General features: G+C 46.7%; 1 protein-coding gene and 1 long non-coding RNA gene across 7 annotated transcripts in view; one reads left to right on the forward strand and one right to left on the reverse strand.

The window, feature by feature from the left end:
• The window catches only part of EPB41L4B (erythrocyte membrane protein band 4.1 like 4B), a 132,751-nt gene extending 115,722 nt beyond the window's left edge, over nucleotides 1-17,029 (reverse strand). For 4 of the 6 annotated variants that reach the window (XM_083407638.1, XM_083407636.1, XM_083407637.1 and 1 more), the window contains exon 1: nucleotides 16,635-17,015. In XM_083407638.1, the coding sequence (XP_083263764.1) occupies nucleotides 16,635-16,874 (240 nt within the window). In that variant the 5' untranslated portion in view covers nucleotides 16,875-17,015. Of the gene's footprint in view, nucleotides 1-10,737; nucleotides 10,880-16,634 lie in introns of those variants that run through there. The other 2 variants (XM_083407639.1, XM_083407640.1) reach the window with 2 other exon arrangements.
• Nucleotides 615-2,406, forward strand: LOC310661701. The gene is made up of 2 exons (XR_014504080.1): nucleotides 615-763; nucleotides 1,813-2,406. It is a non-coding gene; the product is annotated as an uncharacterized lncRNA (long non-coding RNA).
• Nucleotides 17,030-21,483: the final 4,454 nt, after the last annotated feature.

Here is a 21,483-nt window from a genome sequence, read left to right on the forward strand (position 1 = left end):
GCACTATTTTTGGGTTAGTGGAGTCTGTAACCTGAAGCCTCTGTAACCTGAAGTGTATGTAACCCGAGATACCACTGTATAGCCTGCCACAAAAATACAAAGATGTGGAATGATGCTAAACTGGGCCAGGGCAATATATTTCCCAGAATCAGTATGGGGGGAGACTGCGATGGCAGCTTCACTCAGCGGTATATCTCTGGTGAAACCGTCCCTGCTTGAGTCCCTCTGTCTCCAGCTCCCAGCACACCGAAGGACAAACAAACTAGCCAGGAGCTGGAGGCAGAGGGACTCAAGCAGGGACGGTTTCACCAGCGGTATATCACACTCTGCCCTGGCTGTGTCAGGCTGCTGTCAGCAGCTCCCGGCTGGTTGCCCAGGAAAGTAGAAAGACAAGGCAATGTTTCTTACAGTCCTTTTTTATTTCAATCTTTACAAAGAGAGGCTATAGAACCCAGCCTCTTGGACAGTGGCGTTGTCCCGAATGAATCTCCACCCGCTTCTCTCCCACTTCCTCATTCGTCACCATCATCTCCTCTTCTACGGGTGCTGCTACGTGTCCTCTGTCTTTGAGCTATTTGCTCCCCTACTTTCAAGACTCACCAGGTTCTGGAGATGGAGGGTCTGGTATGCTTTCTAGTGACAACGTGTCAGCCAGCTGCTGCTCTGACTCTGCCTGCTCCTCCTCTCCCATTACAGTGGTACCTTGGTCCTCAAACAGCTTAGTCGTCAAACAACTTGGAACCCAAACGCCGCAAACCCGGAGGTAAGTGTTCCAGTTTGCAAACTTTTTTGGGAAGCCAAACGTGCTCCAATTTGAGCGCCACTTGCAGGCGGTTGTAACTGTCAGGGCAAGAGTAAAACAGCCCCACTCACCCACCCTGCTCACGCTGCCTGAGAAGTCAAGGCTTCCCCTCGTCGCCCTTTCGGGCGCCTCTGCCCTGCTTGCCGCGTCCTGCCAGGGCAAGGGAAGGATGCCTGGCGGTGCCTTGTCCCAGGCCAGCACCAGTGCTGAGTGTAATCTAAACTGTCTTCCTCTTCCTCCTCCTGGGGAGGCAGTCTCCAACATTCCTCCTCTGCCCAGTTCCTGACAGGCAGAGGGAGAAAAAAGCAGTTTTTCAGAGCCCCAACCCTCTACCGGCTCACATAAGCCAGCGGCTTCATTAAGCTGGTCCCCCTTCCCAGCTGAGAGAGCCCCAAACCTGCTCCTGCTTGCACATGAGTAGGAGTGGGATTGGAGTTGCAGCCTTGCTTGGAGCCCACCCCCTCGGTGGAAGGCAGCCAGGTGGTGTAGGGGCTCTTGGATGCTGCTGGGGGGGGTGTCTAGCACTCACTAGCAGCCTCCAGCAGCCCCTCTCCACAAGGCGCCTTCGCCCAGGAGGTTGGGCTGCGTCTTTCCTCCTGAGGTGAATGAACCCCCCTCCCCAGGAAAGAGGCAGCACACCAACACAGGCGAAGGCGAAGGCAGTCAAATGCACAGAGCCTGTCAGGCTCTGTGTGCTTGGCTACTGCCACCTGGTCCGTCATCGGGGAGTGGGAGGCGAGTGGACAAGGTAGCTCGCCCACCCCCCACATCAGCGAACGCGGAGGGAGTGTGGCCAAGGAGCCCCAAGGTCCTTGCTGCTCAAGCGCAAGCAGCAGGGAAATCAGGGCTGGCTCCGTTGGGGACAGGAGCTCTCCCGCCCCTAGTGGAGCCTGGCCAAAGAGCCCTGAGTCTCCTTCTGGTCATCCACAAGCCCTAAGGCCGACTGAGGCACCTGCCTTGGGCAGTGGCATCCAAGGGGCACCTCTGAGGGCATGCACCCCTCTCACCAGATCCTGCTGGAACCCAGAAGGGATGATGGCCGGTTCCCCCTAGAAAGCCTTCTCCAACCCCCGATTGTTCCTATTGCTGGACAACAGAAGCTCTTCAAGAGTCTTGGCAGCACTGACAGAGAGAACATTAATTTGGCAGAAGCTGAAGGTCCCTAGAAAAGATGGAAAAGAAGCATAACAATGACCTACGTCTTAAGTGGTAGAGTGACTGTTCTATTCTTTCTAAGAAAACAATGATATGCCATGGGTTAGTAACTACATCATCTGCAAGGGATTACTAGTCTATTGATTCAAAATATTATTTCATCAGTGCACAGGGCTGGAGAATGTCATCCTCTAACCTTGGGCAAGGTTCCATACAGAAAGGAGTTGAAGTCAAAGTATAGTTTCCATATTACATTCCAAAACATACACAGTAAAAGCCTTCAGTGTGAATATACAATTATTTAGATCACCTTGTTGCATGAGTCATGTACAGCAAAGCCATTAAAAATAAGATATACACTGTCAAAATCTTGCCAAAAAAATAGTAAACCGAGTCCGTATGCTACATGAAAATACACCATCAAAATATTAATAAAACTGATACAGGAATGCTGTCACGTGCATGTATGAATTAGGTAACAATTAAAGCTAAGCCAAATGGCGGCTTAGTCGATGCAAATGAATGGGTTTCCAGAGAGGAAATTTCCTCCTCTCTGGCTCTCTTGCTGCAGCACTGCACTGAACTCAGCTGCTGTTTAGGGTTAGGGTTAGGGTCATCTGAGCCCAGCCTTGTGGTGTGCTGTCCCCCAAACAAACCACAGGACAAACCTTGGTGACACCTTGTGGTTTGTCTGGAAGAAAGCTAAACCATGAGCCTGAGCTTAGACGATATGCTAAGCCAAACTGTGGCCCCGCACAGCAGCAGCAGCAGCAGGACCAGGAAGAAGCAAAGAGCCCACAGCCTTCCTTCTGGTAGCCTACAGCATATGTGCTCCTTGTGGATTGACTTAACATTACACGACTTCCAGTAAGAAACAGAAAAAGGAAAAAATGTTAACTTTCCCCTTGGAAGTTGTTCATTTATATGTTGCTTTCTTACCTGCCTGGATCTGATAGCATTAAAACTGACCAGTTAAAAAACAAGCAAACAAGCCAACCCCATTATAACAAGCATTATCCCTTAAGAATATTGATCAGAGAATGAGATACCTTGTTTTTACTTAATTTTATACCAAGTGGCTTTGTTACAAATAACAAAACTTTGTCTGATTCTCACCCAAGGATTTGAGAACTACAGATATTGTACAGATATTAATAATTATATGAAAGCAAAATAGTTAACAGCGGTCATTGGTAACAAGGCAACGCTGCGAATTAACCCAAAACATCCTGGCACTGGTTGGCTAATCAACACATGCAATAAAAATCTGTAATCTCATTTCAAACCAAAGGGGCCAACACTGAATTTCACCCGGGACTCTCTCTAGGCGGCTCCTGTTGCGCTGCCTTCTTGTTAAGGGTTCCACGGAGAAGTATCCTTATAAGGCCGCCATACACCCCCTTAAAAGGGAAGGGAGTCCAGCGTCAGAATTTTGTTTCTTGCCACAACTATAAGCTTAAGATACAAGGTTAGTAAGGGAGAGACACTTTGGCACCTGAGGCAAGCCACAAAATGGCACCAACACCCGCCAGGGAAGAAGCGGGGAATGGAGATCTACATCGGGAACAAGGCAGGAATGAAACCAACCTAACCTGATGGTTGAAATGGGGATCAAAGGCCATCGGGCAGGAGGAAGGATCCGCTCTCCATCACGCTGGGGGGGTGGGGTTGCAGAGCCCAGCAGACCCCAAAGAGCAGCCCCCGCACTTGCTTCCTAGGGGCGGGAGGAGACCAGCAGCACCTCCTATTCACCTAGAACAGGAGCAGCATTGGCAGGGCGGCAGAGGCCCCATCCTCCAGGGACCGTGGCCCAGGCCCATTTTTATCACGGCACTGGCAGCAGCAACAGCCAATACATTCCTTGGGAGCTGGATCTGCTGCTCCTGTGGATCCTGCCACCCGAGGCAGTTTCTTCACCTTGCAGGCCCTGAGGTTAGTCAGCCAATAATGTTCCTGCAAGTAACAGCACACTTTTGGGGGAGAAACACCCCTTTTGCTTCACTCTGACTGGCAAAGCAAGCAACCACCCCAATGCAGTTGGCGCCTCAGTGAAAACACTCAGCCAAAGTCAGCTAATTATAATATATATATATATATATATATATATATATATATATATATATATATATATATCTTATAATATATATATATATAAAACCAAATATATAAAAACTAAGAAAGTTGTCCATATGAAAATACCATGATCCATAGTTGACAAACTATGTATTAGAATCAACCAAAGTAATTGCAAAATAGTTAGCAAGCTTTCAGGTCCCAAACTGTGTTTCAGTGGCAGGGTACTGACATCCCAGGCTTGTATTCAGTAAACTGCATCATATATTTAGCAAATTCTAAAAGACTCACTTCACACATAAAAAATTAGGGCAGCAAAAAACTAGGAAACACCTGTCACCATATTTAAAAGGTACAAAATAAGATCCTGCTTACAAAGCACCTCCTAAGGATTTTAACATACTCAGCAGAAGCCTTTTAGGATGAAAACAGAGGAAGGAACAAGTATGGCAAAAATAAGGATAAAAGTTTGTTAAAAATTCAGCCAAATTTGCCAACTTTCACACACCTCAAATAGCCCTCTTACAAAGGCCGCCTTTCAACACCCTGAGGGAGAGAAAATGAAAGTAACTTGCTTTCTATTTGCACACCTAAGTCCTGGATGCTGAAGGGCAACTTCCTGAATCATGCAAACATTCCACACACTGCAAATAGCAACAAAAACCATGACAGATGAGCAGGTTTCTGCAGCCTGACGGTGCCTCCTGAGTTTCGCTGACTCCCGGAAAGCTGTCTTGCCTCATTTTAGCATATCTTTTTTTAATTTTAAGAGGAAGCAATTGCAACGTTTATTCATATCTGAAATGCAAAAGGTTCACTGAACTCTGAGGGCAAAGTTCATGGTTTGTAAACATGTTACAGAAAATACTTCCAACATGTTGAACCCACTCATACATATGTAGCACTGGAAATTGTAATGAATGGATTTTTAAAGAACTAAAGCTGCAAAATAACTAATTTGGTTGGGAGGCAAAATTTTAATTAGTAGGGCTGCAGTAAAATGCATTTTTTATTTTTTAAGCTACTTTGGTGCTGATGCTACTGTAATAGGGAATTAAAAAAGAAAGCATTCTACATCATTTATTGCAAATGGTGAGATTTAACATTACTGTTAGCTTCGCACTTCCTCCAAAATCTAAGAACCAGGTCTATACAGTAGTGAGGTATGAATATGCATATGTAAATTTAAACGAACTAACTGATTAAATGGTAAAATGACCAACCTAAATGTCTTTAACTGATGGTACAGCCTTGATTTTAACTCTTTGAAAATGTTGATTCAAGGTTCCCACATGAACAATGTTTCATTATGATGTCATCTTCCCATTACAACATAAAACTATCCAGAGTCTACTCTAGTGAAATGCCATTATGATTTAAAAAAGCAGTCGTTCTCTGAAATGCACTTTGCTGTTGTGAGACGAGAGAAGCATTATCATGAAATCTGAACAATAAAAGGGTCCTTTACTTATTTAAACCTGACAGTGTGCTCTAGAAGGTCCATGAAGCTAGTCTAATGCTAACCTAATGTTGCAATTTTCAGGCTATTGGTATGCTTATAAGCAGGCAGGCAGCGTCAGGACTGCAGCCAAAGAGCAACAGAATTTAAATTAAATTCTCTGGTGCTATAAGGAGTAGCCAAGATCCAAGCAGGGCAAATGAGTTTAAAATAAACTACTACCCTGGACTGAAAAGTTCAGCATCTACATGAAACAGTGGTTCCGCTCCTTCCTCCTGGGCCGTGTTCAGAAAGTGGTGTTGGGGGCTGAGTGTTCAGACCCCTGGGCTCTCACTTATGGGGTGCCTCAGGGTCCCGTCCTCTCCCCCATGCTTTTCAACATTTACATGCAGCCGCTGGGAGAGATCATCAGGAGGTTTGGGCTGGGTGTTCATCAGTATGCGGATGATACCCAGCTCTACCTCTCTTTTAAATCAGAACCAGTGAAGGCGGTGAATGTCTTGCATGAGTGTCTGGAGGCAGTTGGAGGATGGATGGCGGCTAACAGGTTGAGTTTGAATCCTGACAAGACAGAAGTATTGTTTTGGGGGGACAGGGGGCAGGCTGGTGTGAGGACTCCCTGGTCCTGAATGCAGTAACTGTGCCCCTGAAGGACCAAGTGCACAGCCTGAGAGTCATTTTGGACTCATAGCTGTCCATGGAGGTGCAGGTCAATTCTGTGTCCAGGGCAGTTGTTTACCAGCTCCATCTGCTACTTAGGTTGAGAGCCCACCTGCCTGCGGACTGTCTCACCAGAGTGGTGCATGCTCTAGTTATCTCCCGCTTGGACTACTACAATGCACTCTACGTGGGGCTACCTTTGAAGGTGACCCGGAAACTACAACTAATCCAGAATGCAGCAGCTAGACTGGTGACTGGGAGAAGCCATCAGGACCTTATAATACCAGTCCTAAAGGATCTTCACTGGCTCCCAGCACATTTCTGAGCACAATTCAATGTGTTGGTACTGACCTTTAAAGCCCTCAATGGCCTTGGCCCTGTATATACCCCCATCACTCAGCCCAGACACTGAGGTCCAGCTCTGAGGGTCTTCTGGCGGTTCCCTCACTGTGAGAAGTGAAGTTACAGGGAACCAAGCAGAGGGCCTTCTCGGCAGTGGCACCCTTCTTTGCAATGCCCTCCCATAAGATGTCGAGGAATAAAGAACTACACAACTTTTAGAAGACATTTGAAGGCAGCCCTGTATCGGGAAGTTATTAATGTGCAACGTTTTACTATGTTTTTATATGCACTGCAAGCCCCCCATAGCGTTGGGAAAACCCAGCCAGATAGGCAGGGTGACAAAACAACAACAGCAGCAACTGCAACAACAACAACGCAAAGTACAGGTGTTGGGGGGAACTTCTATCTGAGAGCCTGAAGAGGAATTCAGTCAGAGTTTACATCACTCGGCAAGATGGACAAACAGTCTGATCTGGTAAAGGCAGCTTCCCAGGCCTGAAAGGAGAAAAGCATTTTCACCAAAGCAGCAAATGGAACCAGTGGGTTACTAGCCTTAATGAAGAACCACTTTGCTGCTCTCTTCATGCAATCCAAACATCATAGGAATAAGCATATATTCTAAGTAACATATTTGCCTAATTGACCGCAACTGTGAAAAATTGTGAAGCATTATTTTTTGTAGATTTGGTGGATAACGTTGTTTGAGGAGGGGAAAGCCCCAGCCTTATTTTTAAAATTAGCTTTAGGGTGGATTAGCACAGCTTGTGACCTACATGTCAAATGCAGCCCTCAAGACACGCACGGTGGGCTGCCAGGAGCTTCTCCCGCCAGGCCTTTCAAACTATTCAGTTCCAGCTCAGTAATGAGGCTGAAAGGCAACACACACATTCAAAACTTTCCCTTTGGCAGCTCAGGTACTCAAGGAGATGAAGCATTTAATTCTACTGTCAGACACAATCCAATTTTGTTCATGCGAGAGTTTCCACTAGACCAAATTGATTTGGTATACTCAAAAGTTTGATAAGGGACACAGAGCTCTAAAGAAAAGAAGTATTATGTGGTAATGGGCATTTCAGAGCCACTGAAAGAAAAGCTTGCTACCCTCAACACTACAGCTGCTCCAATAAAGAGTATCCTGAGAACCTGGTTCAAGTTTCACCTCGTCTTTGAACTCACTAAGTAACTTGAAGCAAACCCTCTTCGAAGCCCTCAAGCCACACATAACCCTGTAATCAGTGTTAGAAACTCAGATATATAAGCTCAGTGAAAATGGCTCCTTAAACCAGGGTTACAGTCGCCAAAACAGAATGCCTAGTTGCCATTTTGGGGCCAGATGGCTCAAAAGTCGTATATTTCAATACGACTTTTTGGTGCTGTGATTCATTCTGATTGTGCAGATAAAATATCACAGATAGAATTCTATAGGGTGTGTTGCTAGTGTTTGAAAATAGTCAAGATCCAAGAACCCCAGGCAGGCACCTCCAGATGGCAGAGACGTCAGGTGCCATCCTATTGCCCAGGCATCTTCACTCTGTCACAAGGGCCAAGAGTCAGGTGAAAAAATGCACCTAGCAAATTTCAAATCCTAATTCTTACCTAATGAGATGGAAGCTGATTCATTGGGACAACCAGGGCTCACCTTACCAAGTGAAATGCCCAGAATTTTTTTTAAGTCCTCAAATCTCAAAGCCACACTCTTTCCTGTCCCACACCTCATCCAATAATTGATTTCAATGCAGAGTGTGCCCTGGCTACTTTTCTGTCAATCTCCCGTTCTATGGCTAATGAGCTCTCTGCACCACTCAGTTAATCTCAGTCCAAAACTATTCCCAGACCAGGGGGTCATGATCTGCCCATCTGTCTCTAAGCACCAAACCCAATTTTTATCTTACCAGAAGTACTAGCTATTTGTCCTGGATGTGTAATTTCCCCTCCTCACTGTTGTCACTATTTCAATCCAGATAATGCATCTAACAAGAACTAGTCTACTTTTCGGGTAGACCCACGGACTGGTCTGAGCATGCTCAGAGCTGTTTCTACATCTGCAAACAGCTCAAACTGCTAAGTATAAAATGCCAATGTTCAAATGTCCACTGTTTCTTTGCAAAGAGGAGGACAGGGAGAGTGCCAAAACAGGTGGAAAAGAAGACAACTTTTCTCCCAGCAGAGATGCTTTGTGTGCACCTCAGACTTGAGGCAATTGCTGAAGGCTCTTCAGGGCTGGCAGCCTCTTCCCAATCCCACGGGGTCCCAACAACTGCACTCACACCCAACTGTACAGAATAGGCACCTGAATGCAGAAGCAAATCCAAAGGGGTGGAAATAATAACTGGGATCTGTAAGTCCTTGAAGTGCTTGCAGGTCAACGAAGAAGAGTTCACTGCTTCCAGGCCCTTCTTCCCAGGGCTGGCCTGACATTCTCCAAACAAGAAAGCCTCTGCCGGGAACTTCAGTCCTGCAGCAGGAATCCCTGAAGTTCTCCTCTCCAGTCCTCGCTTCCCCTTTTCCAGCTTTCCACCAGCCTGTTTCTCCTCCGCCTCCTCTTTCTGCAAGCCTCTTCCAGACTAGGCCTACCAACTTTATCTTTCCTCCTCCCCTCTCTCCCCTCTAGAAAAAGAAGGATCAGCCTCTCCAAAGCCAGGGCTGCTGGGAAATATGGCCCCTATAAACAGCTAACTTATTAAACCTCACAATAATTTCATAATTATCTGTCTATGTATTTCTAATAGTATAACCAAATCAGTAATTTTTTATATACAGTAACTGTAAAAACTACTCTGAAAATTTGTTGTTCCAAAAAATGAAACCTTCATCTAGTTGTAAATATTAAGATTATACCAGCAAGAATGAGTTTTCTGTAAAAAAAAAAAATGATTTAAATCAAGTCTTACTGACTAGCGATTTAAATTGTGATTTAAATCAATTTGATTTAAATCAAATCCACCCTGGTGCTATTTGTAAAGCAGCAATGCTTAAGTGTCCACTTAAGTATCTATGCAAGAGAGAAAGATAGGGAGAAAACCAAAAGTTGGCCACCAGCCCACCATGAAGCTCTCAGTAGACCCACCAGGTTCCAGGGGACACTGACTGACCACTTCTTATAGAGTTAGTGCAAGGACTACAGGACGGTGTACTGAAGTTCTAGGCATTATTACCATGTTTCCCAGGTCTAGAATAGAGAAGCAGTATGAAGATGAGAGCCAACATTTTCATTCATGAGCTACACTCAAGTATTAACGGCCAGCGATGAGCCATTCCTAACACTTGTTTAAAATGAAATTATTTCAGACTTACACTAATTATTCTAAAAAAAGAAAGAAGACATTGTCAGATGGGTTTTAAAAAGAATTAAAGGAAGCTCATGGAAAAGGAGTGCATCAATAGCTATTAACTATGACACCTAAATGAAATCTCTGTATTTGGAGGCAGTACACCTCTGAATGGTGCAAGCTCAGGGCTGGCCACAATTATGAGTTAGACTCATAGAACTGTAGCGTTGGAAGGGACCCCAAGGATCATCTCGTCCAATCCTCTGCAATGCAGGAATCTCAACTAAAGCACCCACAACAGGGGACCATCCAGCCTCTGCTTACAAACCTCCAGTGAAGAAAAGTCCACAACCTCGAGGGAGACTGTTCCACCGTCTAACAGCTCTTTCAGTAGCAAAATAGCAAGATGGTGTTTGGATGTATTTCAAAATCATACTATATAATTAAGCCTGGATAGCTCAGTTGGTTAGACCATGGTGCTGCTAACACTCAAGGTTGCAGGTTCAATCCCTGTATGGACCAGCTGCATATTCTTGCATTGCAGGGGGGTGGACTAGATGATCCTCAGGGTCCCTTCCAACTCTACAGTTCTATGATTCTATGATTCTATGAATTCATTAACAGAAATGTGGGTTTTAAGAATATGTGGACATATCTTTATAAAGAAATCATAACAATGAAGTAGAGAAGCAAGCTTGTGTAGTATCAGTCTATATGACTTTTTAAAAATAGGATTTCTTTGTGGTTAGCTGCTCTTCATCAAAAGACTCACGTGAAGCTCCTCAAATGCTGTGAGGATGCAGTGCATTGGGGACGACATCCGAGGCGCAGCTGCCATTGATCCACCTTTATTCTGTCCCTCAAAGATTCCTGGTTCCCGCAATGCTGGGGGTTGGACCCCTCCCAACTCTACAATTCTGAATCCTGCCTTTATCGTCGGTTGCCTTCTCACACCCCACATTTCACTTCCTTATTACTTTCTGTTGCATTCAGCTTTAGTCCAGTGCAGTGGCTACATTAGACTTTTTTTGCGCTGGGGGGGGAGGAATCCCTTCACAGAATTAACAGGCAGACACCAAAAACTCCTCCCTCCTCCTGCTTCTGCTGTGTTAGTTGCTAGGTATGAACATTTCTCTTGAGCTGAAGGTGGGAAGTGTTGTCATGACTGCTGATGTCACAAAGGCTTTCCTCCTGAAACTACGGGAAACAATTGTGGGTTTGGGAGTAAGATGATTCAACAAGTTCCCTGAATATTTTTTCAGACTTGGAGTGCAATACTCATCGGAGTTTGCGGGTCTCTCTCATAGCTAGAGCAAGGGGCAGATTTGCAATTTTAATTTTTTGAGATAGAGAGCGGAAAGCTTTTAGCTGGCCCAGACACTGAGGCAGAGAGAAGGGTTGTGCTCCAAGTGCTCCTCTCACTTCTCACTACTCTCTAAAACAGTGAATCACATGGGATCAGGTCAACGGGAACTAATGGCTACATTTACACCCTCCTCGCCATAGGCAATCGCTCCACAGCAACAGATGAACGGACATTCGTGTCAGAATCTGTGTCGTTCGGCGTGGAACACCCTGAGGAGTTCTAGCTTCAAGAGGCTAGAGAGTGCATCACTCCATTTGGAAAGAAGAGAGAGCACTTTTGAAAAAGTGCACTGTAAAGACGTAAAAGCATAGGAAGAGAGCATGAAAGCATTGTGAGATCAAGGCTTGAAAAGCCTGATGAGGAAACTGCCTTTACATTAAAAGGCAAGCACAATTTCTAGTAGCCTTTTGAGGTTATGCACTTCAGAGAAGAGGGAAATAATAGGTTTTTTTATTTTTAAAAAATAGCTGCACAGTAAAATGAAATGCAAGAAAGTGGGCAAAAATAAAATCAATGGATATTTTGAGCAATTCATCTAAAAACAAAGGCCTGAAGCCAAGGATGCCTGCTTATTTCAAAGATCAGTCAATGAACTTCAACCTCGCCAACCTCTGAAGTTCCGGGTTCGTGCGCAATGGCTTGGCTGCCCTTTCTCGCTCTCTGGCCTTCCCCTCATGCCCTTAAACTCAATTCTTCCAGGGCCCTCATCTCTCATGTCTCTCGGACAGCCAGGGAACCCCTGCACCCTCCCCCCTTTCCCTAAGCTCCATCCATGGCAGGGAAAGGGGTCCTTTCCTGCCCCCCCCCTTCTTGCATTGGCTCTAGAGTGGATTACGCCTGCCAAACTGCAGACAGATAGGTCTGGGTGGGGCTGCAGCAGAAGTAAGTGGGGTTCACTTTCCTCCATGATCTGGAGTCGGGGCATGGACTTGTCACTGACTCTTTCTTACTCAAAAATAATAAAGAGGCAGCTGAGGAGTATTTTCTTGCCTGCACATTTTTAAAAAACACTTTGCGGCATCCCACTGGCTTTCCTTCCTAGCACTTGATTGTGTCCTCCAACAGGTCTCACAGGCCTTGCAGCATTACATGCTTGTGGTGTTGCCTGTGGAGTTCTGAAGAGTTCTGAGTTTTGTGTTGGTTAAAAAGAGCAACAATGAAATAGAGCTTGAACTTTTTTTTAAAAAAGGCTCAGTTCTTACAATGTCCGTGGATGTAGAGAAACAGTGATATGTATGAAAGCTTAGATTACAGAAAATAACAAAATTAACTGTGGCAGAGCAATATGAGGCTTTGTGGGAGCCCAGATGTTTGGGGGGGGTATAGACATTGTGCTTCAACCTGGAAGTGGGGGGGATTCCAAAATCACCCTGATTCTAGTGTTGCCATATGTCCAGAACTTCCTAGACAGTGAAAATAGTGTCCGGGGAAATTTGCAAAATGTCTAGGATTTTGAAGTTGATTGCTTAAAAAAAGCTCAGTAACTCTGAGATTCCTAAAAAAAAATCACAACTTTTTGTTTTCTGAATCTACTTCTTGAAATATGGTAACCCTATCTTGATTCATTTGGCCCAACCAAAGCTCAATACCTAACCCTACCTGATAAGAACACCACTATCAACCCTGGCACACATCCTGAACACTCAACACAATAACAGTTAAACACACATCGGACACACACAAATGCACATCCCCCCCACAAAGACAAAATTCACACAGTCACACTCAAATACAATCACACACAGCATCCTGTGATGGGACTAAAAACCTTCCACTCCACTGGATGTGAGCAGATAATGTGAGATTGCAGAGTAAAATTCTTCCTGATCCTTGTGTACATGGTTCAAACCTTCCTTCCTAGTACACCAAAAAGGGGAAGAAACTCCTCCCCTCCAGCTGATTAGAGCAAAGGATATTAGTAGTGGTGGGCCATTATTATTATTATTATTATTATTATTATTATTATTATTTCTTGATTAAATTTATATATTGCCCTTCATCCGAGGATCACAGGGTGGTATAGAGTATAAAACCACAAAAAATACATATTGTAATAACCAAACAATAACTTCTCACAAACTCACTTTAAAAGGCCATGGAATGCACAATCAGCCAAAGAAAAACAGAGAAACGGTTTTGCCTAGTGCCTAAAGGTGTATAATGAAGGTACCAGGTGAGCCTCCCTGGAAAGAGCATCCCACAAGCAGGGAGCCACTGCAGAAAAGGCCCCGTTCTCATGTTGCCACCCTCTGGACCTCGCATGGAGGAGACAGGCAAAAAAGGGCCTCAGATTCATATGGGGAGGGGTGGTTTATGGCATGCAGAAACCTGAGAAGTGGGGAGGGTGTGATCTGCAACCAGTGCATGTTGGTCACAGGGAGCGGGTGGGAGGGAGAAGAGCCTGGGAAGAGGAGGAGGAGGAGGATCAGGCCCACAGGACAAAGATTCCTCAGCATCGCTTTATGGCTTTTTGTATTCCTTTACCCATATTACTGTAGTTTTTGTTTGAAAATGATCTGATAGTTTTAATTTTGTTAACTGCCTTTGAAACCTTTATGGTGAGGGGTAGAACTTTTTAAAACAAACCAATGCAAGTTCCAAATCCTATAACCACAGACCCTCCAAGTGTCCCTATTTTCCAGCAACAATCTAGGTTTTACAGAAGCCGCCCCAGTTTCTGATTTGATCCCAGAATGGCCCTCCTTTCCTTAGGACATCCCTATTTCCATCAGAGAAATGTTGGAAGGTATGGAGTTATCTCCAAGCTAAGGAGATAAGTTGCCGAAAGTGGATGGGGGATTGGGGACTTGGCGAAGCCCACCTAACAATGTTTAGAAAAAATAAGGATAAGAATTTGTTTGTATTGTTTGTTTTTTCTGTTTGTGTTGTTTAGTTGTGTTATAAACTGAATAAAAAAATGGGGGGGACAAAGTAGGGGGGGGACAAAGTAGATAGGGGAAATTTTTATTATGGAATAATCTTTCATCAGGGACGCGGGTGGCACTGTGGGTAAAACCTCAGCACCTAGGACCTGCCGATCGAAAGGTCGGCGGTTCGAATCCCCGCGGCGGGGTGCGCTCCCGTCGTTCAGTCCCAGCGCCTGCCAACCTAGCAGTTCGAAAGCACCTCCGGGTGCAAGTAGATAAATAGGGACCGCTTACCAGCGGGAAGGTAAACGGCGTTTCCATGTGCTGCGCTGGCTCGCCAGAGCAGCTTTGTCACGCTGGCCACGTGACCCGGAAGTGTCTGCAGACAGCGCTGGCCCCCGGCCTATAGAGTAAGATGAGCGCACAACCCTAGAGTCTGTCAAGACTGGCCCGTACGGGCAGGGGTACCTTTACCTTTACCTTACTTTCATCAGAGAAACATTGGAGGGCGTGTAACCATACATCTGTTTTGCATTCCCTCTAGTAAATTATTTCTGGGCCCTCTGCCCCATAATCACTCCTTTGGGACCATTTGCCCTGCTTTAGAAGAACATATTGCCTCCTGAGTATCAGAACTAATCATGGCAGACCTATTTAAAATAACCAGCCTAGGAATCTAAGCACAAATACTATGATCAGAGCAGAAATACTATATGCAGCAGAACTAGCATCGTATGTGCTTTCAAGGTACTGATATTTAACACAGAAGTCTCACAATTTCTGGATATACAGACGCATCAGAAATCATATGAGAGATCTTTGTGTTAAAATCTCCATCAAACAGGTCACCTGCTTGTTCTGATATACAAATAAGTGACCTGCTGTATGGAGATTAAACACACAGATCTCTCACATGATTTCTGGAGTGTATTTTCATGCAAGACTAATGCCTATTACACTGGTAATCTGGTGTATTTGAGCACTGTCCAAACCACCTTAAACACACACACATATATTTACTCCAAGGTCATTATTAGTAAAATGCACAATCAGACTCTACACAAATTCATATGGAATTCTGATGATTTGGGGGTTTAAAAGAAGTTTCACCTTGCTTACATTCCATATTGCTTTAAAATCATATCATATCTGATTTGCATTTTATTTTATTTTTACTGAGAGCAAACAGTAGCTTATCCGGCCAATTCCATACTTTCAAAGCTACAGTTGCTCACATGTTTCTTTAAAAACAATATCCAGCACTTTAGAAATTCAACACATTGTAAAGGCAATTTCACAAGGAACCCAAGAAGCATAAAAACAGGGAGTGTGGGGAGCAACACCTGCAGGAAGCAGAAGCAACAATTTTGGACAGGGGGAGGGGAGGGGGCTTGTCTGACCCCCACCTGACACTCATCCCCGGAAAGGATTCTTCCTATAGGGAAGGCAGTGTGGTGCCTTGAAGCGAAGCAGCTGCAGAGAGGGCAATCCTCTGCTTAGAGCCAGGCCAATCACAGGTAACCAGGGACAGGCAGAACTGGTATTGTGAAAGCTCAAAAGGCTCTTGATCCAAGGGTCAGAAAACTCTCTTCCCTGGGGACAGGGGAGTAGCCAAGGGAGGACGGGGGGGGGGGCAGCTTTCCCCCCATTAAATCAAGTAAATCAATAAAAATACTTAACTGAGGTTCTGCCCCTCCCCACATATAAAGTCTGGCTATGCCCCTGCCAGGGGAAGAGGGTCATGACCACAACTTGTAGCAGAATTTCACCAGTGCCAGGAATTCATTAGTGCCAAGTGGGCAACGAAATGCGCCTGTCAAGTCAAAGATGAAAATGAAAGGAGGCCGGTCTCTCAGGTCCCACCTGCCTCAGGCAAGGCAAGGAGAAAACAAACAGGCACCCGCTCCCAGGGGCGCAGCCAGGGGGTTTCTCAGGAGGGGCAGGGAGGGCAGAACCTCAGTTTGCTATGTATTTTTGTTTTTTTAAATTGATTGGGGGGCAGCTACCCCCCCCCCGCCTCCCTTAGCCACGCCCAGGCAGCGCCACAGGTTTGTTCTCCCCCCCCCCCCGCCAGCCATAGGTGGCTCTGAGCCTCTCCTTGGGTGGGAGGAGGAAGTTTGCAAAATGCAGCTGCGGGCGGCTGTTCACACGAGTGGACCCGGGGAGGGAGCCCGCGCCGTCGGCTAAGGGGCCTGGAAACGGGGCTGGGCAAGTGGAAACACGCCGCGCGGTGGGAGCAACAGGTATCCCTCCGGGGATAAGGAGTCGGAGGGCGAGGGGAGGAGCCGTCGGTCCCCGGCGCGCCCCCCTCGTGTTTGCCAGCCTCGCCCGGGGAGGGAGGCGGGAGGAGGCCGCTGGCAGCCAGCGGGACCAAGGCGCTCGGCGAGCGAACGCTTTTCCGGCGCGCAAATTTTACGGAAAGGCGCCAGCCGCACGTCTGAATGCATACACGGGGGTACAAAAAAAAGCAAAGGAAGGCAACCGGTGCCATGTTTTAAAGACACTGCAATTTCACGTGGCGGAAGAAAGGCAAGCCCGGGGAGGGATGGTGACACGGGAGGGGGGGATCCTAGCGTGGGAGAGCTGACCGGGTCCCCCGAGGTCCCGCAGCCCCGGCCCGCCTTCCCCCGGCCCCACTCACCGGCAGCTCCACGCTGACCTCGGTGCCGTCGAGCAGCTGCACCCGACACTGCAGCGCCGCTCGGCCGCCCGTCGTCGCGGCCGCCTGGATGTGCGGAGGCGGCGGGGCTCCGGGCGCGGCCAGCGGGGCTCCGGCCGAGGCCGCCCGGGGCGCCCCGTCGCGCTCGTCTCCTTCGCCGGCCGCTCGCCCGTAGCGCTGCATCGACCGCCGGCCGAAGGTCCTGCGCAGGAACCGCAGCATGGCGCGCCTTCGCTCCGGGGGACGCGAGCGGCACTCCGGCTCCGAGCGGCCCGGCGCTACTGCGCGGACGGAGCTCCGCCGCCGCCGCCGCCCGCCGGGGAGCCAGGCAGGCAGGCAGGCAGGCAGCGGTGGGCTCGCCGCCGCCGCTGGGCGGGGTCCCCGTCTGCCGCCGCCTCCCTTCCTGCCGCAGACGGCGGCGGCTGCACAAAGGCGGCGGCAGCGGCGACCTGTGGCGGCGGCGCCGCCGTCGCTCTGGCTCGGCCAAAGGGGGCCGCGTCCCTCGCCCGAAGGCGCCCCCTCTGCGCCGCCGCCGCCGCCTCCTTCTCCGGGGCCGCCTTCCCTCCGGGGACGCCTCGCGGAAAGGGCGCCTGTGGCTCTACCTGCGCCGGGCGGGCCACCTGCTCCACCTGGCCTTACCTGGGCGGAGGAAGAGGGGTCGGAACAGCGGCCGAGATGCCTCGCTCCTCCCCGGAAAGCCGGCGAAGCCCTTCGGCGAGTCGGGGGCGCCCTCTCTGGCCCGCGCCGAGGCAGGCGAACGGCGGAGCAGCCTGCGGACGTTGGACACTTACTTCCGAGTAAGTTCTGGGCAAGGCCAAGCCAACGGGAAGGGGCCTGGCAACGCACGCTTGGATCTCGGCCTGAGCAACTGCTAGGATGGGAATGGTTGGTTGGTTTTCCAGTCTGTGCTCTTGTTTTCTTTGTCACAGGATTGCAGAGGTGGGAAGGGGTCCCCAAGGGTCATCCAGTCCAGCCCCTTGCAATGCAGAAATCTCAGCTATTGAGGAGAGCCCACAATTTCCCAAAGGAGCCCCTTTCACTGTTGAACATCAATGTATTTTGTGCTTTTATTTTGTAGGAACCGCCATTCCATCCATGATCTAGTGGAGATTCCTGCATTGCGGAGGGTTGGACTAGATGACCCTTGGGGTCCCTTCCAACTCTACCATTCTAGGATTACTATCACAAGAGCCCTGCTGGATCAAGCCAACTAGCAATCTCTTCTCCCAGGAGTCAACCAGATGCCAATGCGAAGCACACCGGCAGATACTGAACACCCGGCAGGCCCGCCCCCCCCCCCCCCCCCGCACAGAGCCCAGGGTGAGGCCAGTGGAAGGGAGTGCGAAACGAGGGTTTCTGTAAAGCACAGAACACACTGAGGCTGCACCCTTCATTGTTTCGTTTTCATTTCATTTTTAATTTGCATACCGCCTTTTCTATCTTGCTATATACAAAGCAGTTTACAAGCCGAAGAAACAATAATATACAGCAAAGGTCATACATCTTATAATAATCCAATCCAAATATCACAATAAATATATGACTTAAAATAAACAACATTATCAAATAAAGTAATATCTAATAACCCATTAGAATATAATTGTATACAAGAAAAAATGTCAACCTATCAGCAAATATTAGACAAAATTCACTCTCAACAATTGCAGTAACCGTTACTTAAATTATAAAATAAAGCAACAGCAAAATACATAAAATACCACAATACATAAAAAGCCATAATGATACTGTTGTCAATTAATGGTGCCCTTTCTTTAGGTGTTGGTGTCCTAGAGCAAAGCCAAACCCAGATGGAGGGCCTTCTTGCAGGACCAGGCATGCTGAGATGCATGTGTGAACAAAAAAGCTTTGCCCTGTCCAAGAAAGAAAGCAGTCTATGGCTCAAGTGTTGAGCTCTTCAGCACAGAAGGCATCCCTCTTAAGACAGTGTCTTCTATGGTATGCCATGCATCAAAGCAGCAAAGCACAACACAGATAAGGGCCAGTTGTAGGAGTCCAAGTGACTAGCACAAGCCGCAAGGAGCAGTTTAACTCAGACTCCAGTCATGTCCATGAATTTCAGCCCTTCCAGAGAAATGAAAGGTTGCCATCACTCCAATGGGGAAAAGTCAAGTTCTGCACTCTTATAGAATCATAGAATCATAGAATCATAGAGTTGGAAGAGACCACAAGGGCCATCGAGTCCAACCCCCTGCCAAGCAGGAAACACCATCAGAGCACTCCTGACATATGGTTGTCAAGCCTCTGCTTAAAGACCTCCAAAGAAGGAGACTCCACCACACTCCTTGGCAGCAAATTCCACTGTCGAACAGCTCTTACTGTCAGGAAGTTCTTCCTAATGTTTAGGTGGAATCTTCTTTCTTGTAGTTTGGATCCATTGCTCCGTGTCCGCTTCTCTGGAGCAGCAGAAAACAACCTTTCTCCCTCCTCTATGTGACATCCTTTTATATATTTGAACATGGCTATCATATCACCCCTTAACCTCCTCTTCTCCAGGCTAAACATGCCCAGCTCCCTTAGCCGTTCCTCATAAGGCATCGTTTCCAGGCCTTTGACCATTTTGGTTGCCCTCCTCTGGACACGTTCTAGTTTGTCAGTGTCCTTCTTGAACTGTGGTGCCCAGAACTGGACACAGTACTCCAGGTGAGGTCTGACCAGAGCAGAATACAGTGGCACTATAACTTCCCTTGATCTAGATGCTATACTCCTATTGATGATGAGAGCAGACCTTGCTCTCTGCCCAGTGAGAAGGCACCTTTCCACAATCCACCTCTATATGTTCCCATCACCCACCGGAGATCATTGCAATGTCTGCCCTCCACATACAACCTGCCTTTCAGGATGGTGTGCATTTTGCAACTCTGAAAAAAACTGGACGTATGAACTAGGTACAGAAAGTGTTAAAGGGTTGAGCAATTCATAGGGAAGGGGAAGGCTGGTGGCAGAATAGTTCTGTAAAAAACAAAACAAAAACCTAATCCTCAAAAGGTTCTCATTTATGATCGCCCACGCCACCTTGGGAAGAATATACAGTGGTACCTCGGGTTACAGACACTTCAGGTTACAGACTCCGCTAACCCAGAAATAGTATTTCGGGTTAAGAACTTTGCTTCAGGATGAGAACAGAAATCGCATGGCGGCAGCAGCGGGAGGCCCCATTAGCTAAAGTGGTACCTCAGGTTAAGACAGTTTCAGGTTAAGAACGGACCTCCAAAACGAATTAAGTTCTTAACCCAAGGTACTACTGTACCTGGAATGGCAGCCTAGATATATTTTAAATAAAGAAAATATTACAGCCCTTCTGTGTTCTTTGCCTCTCTTCCTTTGCAACAACCAGGCTGGGAATATATGATTTTGCAATAGCTGCAGGCTCCTTTTTGCCTTCTGGAAGCCTAACAAGCACACCCAACCTCAGTATTTAAACAAAACAAAATATTAAAAGAATGCTGTATAAGAAAAGAAAGAGAAATTAATTGGGAAATGCAGCATTGTTCAAAATTAGGGCAAGAAAGGAAAATTACCAGATTAGAACAAGGCTGCAATGCCTGTTGGAAGAATTGGGTTAGGTCAAGGTATACAAGAGGAGATTTCATGAAGTCAGTTTGCTAAAAATTCACCCTACTAGAGGGAGTCTACTGATCTCTCAAATAATTTGCAATACCAAATTATACCTCTATATTTAAATGAGTTATTTTCTTTAAAATGTATTCCAAGATGCTCTTCAGCCTATTCCTATGGAAATCTACTTGGCTAAATTCTGTGAGATTATCACCTAGTAAGTACCATATTTTTCCGTGTATAAGACTAGGTTTTCCCCCTAAAAAGTAATGTCCAAAATTAGGACGCGTCTCTCCCCATTTTCTTAAATCGGAGTCCTCCCAAATAGGGAGGACTCTTATACATGGGGGCGTCTTATAGATGGAAAAATACAGTACATGACTTAATAGGAGCTTGATAATATTTATACTTTGTTCTCCTTTAAAAATACAGTGTTTCCCTTTCAGTGCCAACTATAGTTTTGGATAAGCAAACAGTCTTACACATTCACCCTCCCAACCAGAACTGAAACAGATCTAGAGCAGGCAAGGCCAACCTTTTTGGACCAGTAGGGCCATTTCACTTTTAAAGGAAGTATTGTGGGTGCCAGTCAGAGTGTAGCATCACAAAATTAGTTAGCCTGGAAACGAGGAGACAGAGAGGAGACAGGAGAGCCATCTTCAAATATCTCAGTATTGAAGATGGAGCAAGTTTGTTCTCTCCTGCTCCAGAGCGTAGAACTCAAACCAAGTGACAAAAAGGGAGATGCTGACTAAACTTCTGACAGTCAAAGGGGCTCCCTCAGAAGGTGAAGGGTTTTATAGGAGGTTTTTAAGCAGAGGTTGGATGGACACCTGTAATGATGCTTGAGTTGAGATTCCGGCACTGCAGGGGGTTGGACTAGATGATCCTCAGGGGCCCTTCCAAATCTACAATTCTAGGATTCTATAATTCACTTTGCTCTTCTGTTATGCAAGTTCTATTAAGCAAGATGTAATCTGCCTTTCTTCCAACCAGAAGGAAATAGAGTTCTAATATAAATCTAACCACATTCGTTCAAAAATACAAAACTAAACTTTTGCTCTTAGTGAGCAATTAAAAAAAAGTGGTTGTCCTTTTTACAAGGGGATAGGTATTAATGCAGACTACATGGCAGCATTCCAGATTCATTAATTATACCATGCCCGCCACCATGTACCTATCTTCTCTTTCATTTCAAATGAATGTGCCCAGAGGCAGAATTGTACTTCTGTGTGCTGTTAACTGTCTGCTGTGA

The sequence above is a fragment of the Podarcis tiliguerta genome, assembly GCF_965153285.1.
Source record: "Podarcis tiliguerta genome assembly, chromosome: 13".
In the NCBI taxonomy this organism is placed as follows: Eukaryota; Metazoa; Chordata; class Lepidosauria; order Squamata; family Lacertidae; genus Podarcis; species Podarcis tiliguerta.